At 45.8% G+C, this 8,691-nt stretch overlaps 1 protein-coding gene across 12 annotated transcripts in view; it reads right to left on the reverse strand.

Moving 5' to 3' along the window:
* LOC126991911 (kinesin-like protein KIF3A) overlaps window positions 1-8,691 on the reverse strand; it is a 70,273-nt gene that overhangs the window by 58,201 nt on the left and 3,381 nt on the right. Inside the window, exons 1-2 of one of the 12 annotated variants that reach the window (XM_050851109.1) lie at window positions 7,605-7,650; window positions 1,382-1,694 (exon numbers count right to left, since the gene is read on the reverse strand). The exons of 9 other annotated variants lie outside the window; for them this stretch is intronic. In XM_050851109.1, the coding sequence (XP_050707066.1) occupies window positions 1,382-1,524 (143 nt within the window). In that variant the 5' untranslated portion in view covers window positions 1,525-1,694; window positions 7,605-7,650. Of the gene's footprint in view, window positions 1-1,381; window positions 1,695-7,541; window positions 7,651-8,691 lie in introns of those variants that run through there. 2 more of the 12 variants (XM_050851047.1, XM_050850973.1) reach the window with 2 other exon arrangements.

Here is an 8,691-nt window from a genome sequence, read left to right on the forward strand (position 1 = left end):
ATTTAACCTTTACCAGACGCCGAGACAAAACGTAACACACCCAAGGCCACATCCCATGATTCACGAGGCCCGGAGCTTCACACGCAACGCCACGGTAAGCCTGCATGTAAACGTTGATTGATTAATAGGAAAAAATGGATCAACACACCTCGCCTGACCGTGCAGATTAAGTGACTGTGTGTGTGTGTGTGTGTGTGTGTACGAGAGAGAGAGAGAGAGAGAGAGAGAGAGAGAGAGAGAGAGAGAGAGAGAGAGAGAGAGAGAGAGAGAGAGAGAGAGAGAGAGAGAGAGAGAGAGAGAGAGAGAGAGAGAGAGAGAGAGAGAGAGAGAGAGAGAGAGAGAGAGAGAGAGAGAGATAGCATGCAAAACGAAGCTAAGAAACAAATCTATGTCCTCCACTATATAACCTAATCCCACTGCTGCCACCAATGTATCAGCTGGATTTACAAGTTCATGGAAAGTCGTGCTCGAAAGGATGGAGGTCGAGGATACACACATTTGAGATAACGGACTGCCATGTTATCCTTTCATAATACCAAACGAATTTCTTCATGCGTCATCACCTAAACAAAAGATAAGCTCCTGATAGCTATCCTGGAACGCGTCAAATGAGTAATAGACGGTGCGAACCTAAGATATGTTTCCAAGGAAGTCTTACTCCAGCCAAAATATGTAGTATACGACAGATTTGTGACAATGGGGCGGGGCGGATGTAATTGTGGGTAAGAGGGTGGGGTGAATGGAGGAGTGGATAAGGGGAAAGGCTCGTGGATATATTGGGGGATAGGATGGGGTTGATAAATTGACTGGTACAGCGGAAAAGAGTTCGTGGGTTGAGTGGTGGCTAGAGGAGGGTTGGCGGTTGAACTGGTGGTAAGGGAACGGTTGGTGGATGTAGTGGTGAGGAGAGGAATCTTTGGTGGATGGACTGATGGCTAAGGAGAGTCTTGGTAAATGGACTGATGGATAAGGTAATAATTACTAGGAAGGTGGTGAATAAGGGAGGACTTGTGGATAGAATTATTGATACGGAGGTAAAGATAACGCTGATGAAAGAGCTGGTGGATTGGGGAAGGTGAGTGGTTCTGTATGGAGTGGTGGATCTAGTAAGTTGGTGGGTGAACTGGTGAGTAAGAAAATGGTCTGTGTATGAACACGTATATGGAGTACGTTGGTGGGCGGACAGGTGAAAAGAGTGAAGATTAATTGTACCTGCTAGTAAGAACAAGTAGTAGCTCACGGAATAGTAATATCCTAATGAGTTCTTGAAAGCAGAACAGGAAAAATAAGTTCCATCAAACCCTTCCAACCCTCCCTTCGTTGCCCCGCCCAGCCACGCCCACACACCCACCAACCATCCCACACCCATACCCACACATACCCGTCGGAGGAGGAGGGGAGCGTGCTGCGCCCCGTGAAGCCCTTGCTGCTGTTGAGTCCCTCGGAGCCCTGGGAGCCGCCGGATCTGACGGACTCCCGCGAGCCAGGCGAGTCCCCGCGGCGGTTGCTTCGACGTTCCACCATTTTCGCGAAAAGTCTGTCTTGCGAGGCCCCGTGACGTCACTTGGGGCGAGGTGGTGATGGTGGTGGTGGTGGCGTGTGGCCCCTCGGATTGCACGAGGCGTTCAAGTCATCACCGTTTCTCGCTCACGGTTGCCTCAGTGTTTTCTGGTCACGGACGTACACACACGGACCTAACACACAACACACGCCATCGATCAGACACAGTGGTGGAGGTGGTGATGGTGGTGGTGAACCAGGTTTGTGATGCCCGCGTCGCCATAGTGCCGCGGCATAAACACGTAAATACCGCTGCCGCCCAACGAGGAGGACGAGGAGTAGGATTAGGAAAAGAAGGAAAAGGAGGAGGAGTAGGAGGAGGAGAAGGAGGATAAGGAGGAACACAAAGGAACACAAAGGAAGAACAAACAACAGCAGACCTGCTGGTCCTTACGAGGCTGTTTGTGACAAGCTACACTAACTATCTAATCAAAGGTGGAAGATGAAGGACAGCAAAGGCGAAGGCTCCTCCCCACCCCCCATCCCTCCAGCCAATGCTGGCAGGAAAGGAAAAAAAAACATGCAGCATGGAAAAACTGCATGGAAATTATGTAGGAAAGAGGAAAGAACTACCATTACTGCTACCACTAACCGGGCTAAGGAGGACTAAGGAGGAAAAGAGGAGGAGGAGGAGGAAGAAGATTAACGAAGATAAGAAGGGGGAGGATGACAACGACGGACAGGACGAGGATTTGGACACTGGCAGGAACGAAAACACGAAAAGGAGGAGGAGGAGGAGGAAGAGGAGGAGGAGGGAGAAGGTAAACCAAGATGAGAAGGGCGAGGATGTCAACGAAGGACAGGATGAGGATTTGGACACTGGCAAGATTAACAAACACGAGGAGGAGGAGGAGGACGAGAAAGAGCACAGGATATACAAACGAACACAAAGGAAGAACAAACAACAGCAGACCTGATGGTCCTTACGACGCTGTTTGTGACAAGCTACACTAACTATCTAATCAAAGGTGGAAGATGAAGGACAGCAAAGGAGGAGGACGAGAATGAGGAAGAGGAAATGAAGAGGACATGAGTAAGAGGAGGATGGAATCGGAGGAGGAGGAGGAGGAGGAGGAGGAGAAGCAGATGACATAGAAGGATAGAGAGGAAAACAACGAGGAGGAAGAAGAAGAAATGTAGAGGAAATGAGAAAGAGGAGGATGTAACAGAGTAAAAGATTAAACGAACGATGCGCGAGTCGTTTCGTGACTCAGAAAACACGGACGTTGACCTGACGCGTGTCTCAAGTGTATTTTATTATTATTATTATTATTATTATTATTATTATTATTATTATTATTATTATTAGTAGTAGTAGTAGTAGTAGTAGTAGTAGTAGTAGTAGTAGTAGTAGTAGTAGTAGCAGAAATAAGAGGAAAGAGAAGAAGAAGAAGAAGAAGAGGATGGTGATGATAATAATGATAACGATGGCGGTAATGAAGTAGTAGTAGTAGTAGTAGAAGAAGCAAAACAATAGTATACTAAGTGACACGCAGGTTTGATAGGTATGTACTACTTTCTTCTCATTCCCCACCTACTTATAAACATATCACCACCCACACCAACTCTTCCCTGACCTCCTTCAATGTGACAGAGGAAAGGTGGACGAAGAGAGAAGGGGGAAAGAAAGGACAGGCGAGAGAGGTTGGAAGTAAACAAGGGATATGAGGAAAGGAGAAAGAAAACAATGGAGAGAAATAAAATGAGGAACAGTGGTAGATGATTGGATAGATATTGATAGATAGAGACATCGAGAACTGATTGGAATATGTAAACAAAAAAAGTAGTGCGTAGGTTGTACGGAAACGAAGAGGATAATAGAAAGGAAGATAAATAAATTAGGCGGATAACATAATGAAAAAGTAGAGAAGAAGAAAGAGTATAAGGTGTAGGAAAACGAGGAAGAGAACAGAAAGGAAAGAAAGGAGAGAAATTTGTCGGAAAATATATGGAAAAAGAGGGAGAAAATATAAGGAAGTGGGAGAAAAACAGACCCGGGAAAATATGGGAAGGGATTGGAAGTGGGGAAAAACGGAAAAGAGGAAAGGAACAGAAACAAGCTCCTCTTTATCCTCCTCTTGTATTCTTTCTTTTGTAGGGTAAATTCTAAATGAACGGGGATACAAAGGTTAGTCTGGCCTTTAGATGACGTAACGCATTGGAAGAGGAGGGAGGGAGGGAGGAGGAGGAGGAGGAGGAGGAGGAAGGAGAAAAGGAGAATCAACAAACCTGACAACCATTACTTCCCCTCAATACACACACACACACACACACACACACACACACACACACACACACACCATATCCAATTTCGGTAAAAATAAATAGTGAAACAACGCCACATGAACAGATAACCCTAGAAATATCAATAACGTCGAAACCAAAAAAGCACCATATGAAAGAAGAAGAAGAAGAAGAAGAAGAAGAAGAAGAAGAAGAAAAAGAAGAAGAAAAAGATAAAGAAAAAGAAAAAGGAAGGAAAAGGAAGAAGCAGAAGAAGAAGAAGAAGAAAAAAAAAGGATAGAAATTGAAGAGGAGGCCGAGGAGGGGAAGAAGAAGCAGGAGACGACCACGAAAACACACCTAGACTCCTGTAGTAACAACTAGGAAAAGAAGAGTTAACAGAAGAGGAGGGAAGAGGAGACGAAGCACGGGAACGAAGAAAATATGGACATTACCAAACACAGGACACAACATGACACGACCCTCATCCCTCAACATGGGACACTGCTCACTTGGGGCACTTAAGATTCGAATACTAAAGTGTAGCAAAAGCTTATCAATAATGAAGTGGACACGAAACTCTGCAAACGTGTAATGAGTCGATATTTTTAGCAAAGACCAGAAAGACAAAAAAGTGAACTCAATCCTATAAGCAACAAAGCGAGCATGGGATTCTGCAAAAATGTCTCGAGTTCATATTTTAAATTTTCACATAGTATAGAAATCGAAGAGAAGGAAAAGGAGGGAGGAAGAAGAAGGGCGCGACAAAGAGAACAAACTTAGATTCTTCAGCATCACTAATTCCCATCTCTTCCTTCCCTTCTCCCTTCTCACCATCTCTCTCTTCCTTCCCTTCTCCCTGTCTCACTATCTCTCTCTTCCTTCCCTTCTCCCTGTCTCACCATCTCTCTCTTCCTTCTCTTCTCCCTGTCTCACCATCTCTCTCTTCCTTCTCTTCTCCCTGTCTCACCATTTCTCTTCTTTCCCTTCTCCCTGTCTCACCATCTCTCTCTTCTTTCCTTCTCCCTGTCTCACCATCTCTCTCTTCTTTCCCTTCTCCCTGTCTCACCATCTCTCTCTTCCTTCCCTTCTCCCTGTCTCACCATCTCTCTCTTCCTTCCCTTCTCCCTGTCTCACCATCTCTCTCTTCTTTCCCTTCTCCCTGTCTCACCATCTCTCTTCCTTCCCTTCTCCCTGTCTCACTATCTCTCTCTTCCTTCCCTTCTCCCTGTCTCACCATCTCTCTCTTCTTTCCCTTCTCCCTGTCTCACCATATCTCTCTTCCTTCTCCCTGTCTCACCATCTCTCTCTTCCTTCCCTTCTCCCTGTCTCACCATCTCTCTCTTCTTTCCTTCTCCCTGTCTCACCATCTCTCTCTTCTTTCCCTTCTCCCTGTCTCACCATCTCTCTCTTCTTTCCCTTCTCCCTGTCTCACCATCTCTCTTCTTTCCCTTCTCCCTGTCTCACCATCTCTCTCTTCCTTCCCTTATCACTGTCTCACCATCTCTCTCTTCTTCCCTTCTCCCTGTCTCACCATCTCTCTTCCTTCCCTTCACCTGTCTCACCATCTCTCTCTTCTTTCCCTTTTCCCTGTCTCACCATCTCTCTCTTCTTTCCTTCTCCCTGTCTCACCATCTCTCTCTTCTTTCCCTTCTCCCTGTCTCACCATCTCTCTCTTCCTTCCCTTTTCCCTGTCTCACCATCTCTCTCTTCTTTCCCTTCTCCCTGTCTCACCATCTCTCTCTTCTTTCCCTTCTCCCTGTCTCACCATCTCTCTCTTCTTTCCCTTCTCCCTGTCTCACCATCTCTCTCTTCTTTCCCTTCTCCCTGTCTCACCATTTCTCTTCTTTCCCTTCTCCCTGTCTCACCATTTCTCTTCTTTCCCTTCTCCCTGTCTCACCATCTCTCTCTTCTTTCCCTTCTCCCTGTCTCACCATTTCTCTTCTTTCCCTTCTCCCTGTCTCACCATCTCTCTCTTCTTTACCTTCTCCCTGTCTCACCATCTCTCTCTTCTTTCCCTTTTCCCTGTCTCACCATCTCTCTTCCTTCCCTTCTCCCTGTCTCACCATCTCTCTCTTCTTTCCCTTCTCCCTGTCTCACCATTTCTCTTCTTTCCCTTCTCCCTGTCTCACCATCTCTCTCTTCCTTCCCTTCTCCCTGTCTCACCATCTCTCTCTTCTTTCCCTTCTCCCTATCTCACTATGTCTCTTTTATCCGCTTTCCTTTCCCACCAGTCTCACTTATTCACTATGCCATGCGACGCTGCCCACACATAAACACGCTCAACTTGGGACACTTAAACCTCAAATTCTAAAGAAAAAAAAACTGAGGTAAAGCCCAATGATAAGGAGTGGACACCAGCAATACAGAGCCGCGATATCCAAAGTCAAAGACGAAGTGAACAGCGGACTCAGAAAACATATTAGGCTACTAGGTAAGATTGTAGGTTAAATATTCAGGATAAAACGTTCAGACCATTTGGAGAGCGGAAAAGAGCAAGACTTCTATTGGAGACTGAGCACGCAGCTAATCTTTCAGCTTTGTCAATATGAATGGGCATTGATAAAAAAATAAAAAAAATACCGCTAGTTCTCGAGCAGTTTTACATTCAGCAACTTTCAACCTCAAATAAAGTGGAGAACCTTTATATTTCGACCGCTGGAGAATGCACCTCATCAATGATTCAGTGCGTTAACATTTGTACACAACAGAGGTCTGGAAACGTATAATAAGGCTGAAAGCAAAACCTCATTGATACAAATTAATAATGCATTCACAATTACTTAACATTTGGACACAACAGTGGGTTGGAAAAGTGTGAGAAGACTGCAAACAAAACCTCATTGATACAAATTACTAATCCATTCGCAGTTAAATTAAAAACACACCTGAAAACTCGACACAGCTCCATATCGAACCCTGGGACTTGTATCGACCTAACACACTTTGAGACGCTGTTCCAACGCTTCTTTTTTTTTTCTCTTTTACAGCAAAGGAGACAGCACAAGGGCACAAAAAAGGAAAACAATAAAAAAAAGCCCGCTACTCGCTGCTCCTGTAAGGAATCCGAAGAGGTGGCCGAAAGAGCAGTCAATTACATGAGAAGAGGTGTCCTGATACCTTCCTCTTGAATGACAAACGAAACACAAGTGGCAACAAGACGCAGGAACCTGATAATGCACACACACACGGATGAATTGGCAACGCATTCAGTATGGCAAAACCAACACCACGAACACTGCAGACCTTAGCAGTGACTCAGCTAATCAACTATCAAAACTGAACTCAATTACCAATGGGATGAAACACAACTGGCACCTAAACACATAACACTCTGGGATCATTTGGCAGCACATTCAGTACTAGCAAAGCCAACACCGCGAACATTTAACGTAATTTACAACACAGAGTTTACCAATAACCTGACCAACCAGCAAGACTATCAATACCTAAACTCAATTATCAATAACTTGACCGAACCAACACCTGGAACACTGAACCAAGTATGCAATAGTGAACTTATCAATAGAAGTCTTGGAAAATCTCTCTCTCTCTCTCTCTCTCTCTCTCTCTCTCCCATACAAACACCTATACGCTTACTCTTATTCAGAAAACTACATAAAACTTCACGAACTGGTCAGTGGGAAAGTGTTAATGATAGTAATAGATTAATAACAGCAACAACAGCTTTACCAACACACATACACTAACCACGCCCCCTTCCTCTACCCCCCCCCCCCCCGCAAACCACGCCTCACCCCCTCCACCACTGCGAAGGCGAGAGCACCGTCAAGACACAGACGAGGCGAGTATGTACACACCCTACGGATACTGGGAGCCGACTGCCACACCGCTGCCTGCCACACCTGACTGACCCCTCCCACCACGCCCCCCTCGGCCCTCTCTGCCTTAACTACCTTTCCGTCGTGACTCGTGACCACCTTGCCGGCCAGATGTACGATGACTGACTGACTCACTGACTTACTGACTGATAGACTGATTAACTGACTGACTGACTGACTGACTGACTCTCTCTCTCTCTCTCACACACACACACACACACACACACACACACACACACACACACACCACCCATTTTGACACACTTTGAATAATTATCCTCTACGTCAAGGAGTTTTAGTTGATACACACACACACACACACACACACACACACACACTAGAGAGAGATTGTCATGCTGAGTGTTGTGTGTATAATTCCAGGACACACACGAACAAAAATACACACCATGTACACACACACAATAATAATAATATAAGGAAAAAATGGGAATAAGAACAAACTAACATTGGGTCCTTCAGGGCAGTCACTATAAATCTCTCTCTCTCTCTCTCTCTCTCTCTCTCTCTCATGAATAATGTACCTTTGTAACAATCGATACCTGAGCCTAGTGCGCAGGACCGTGTTTCGTGACTACCTGAGCAGGGGAGGGAGGGGGGTGGAGGTGCCGGGACGGAAGGGTGGAAGCAGAGGGGGGCAGAGGGAACAAGGAGGGGTGGAGTGGGGAGGGAAGGTGGGAACTGTGGCAGGAGGGGGGGGAAGAGGGATGTAACATGAGGAAAAGTTGAGTGGGGAGGAAGAGTGAGAAAAGAGTGAGGTAATTGAGGGGAGACTACAGAAGTTTCAGAAGTTCTTTGATTGGGAATATGAACGAAAAACGAAAAGAAATAGAAAGAAAGGAGAGACAAAGGGAGGAAAGGACAGGTAAGGAAAGAGTAACGAAGTAACGAAAGTGGTGAGAAGTGAATAGGTGACGAGAGGGAGGGGAGACTGAAGGAAAAGTAATGGGAGGGAAAAAGATAGCACACACACACACACACAGCGATATCGCTTCAAACCCCTCGCAGTGGAGACGACCGGCGTGCTGGGACCCGCGATGTCCAAGTT

This window comes from Eriocheir sinensis, chromosome 1 (assembly GCF_024679095.1).
Source record: "Eriocheir sinensis breed Jianghai 21 chromosome 1, ASM2467909v1, whole genome shotgun sequence".
In the NCBI taxonomy this organism is placed as follows: domain Eukaryota; kingdom Metazoa; phylum Arthropoda; class Malacostraca; order Decapoda; family Varunidae; genus Eriocheir; species Eriocheir sinensis.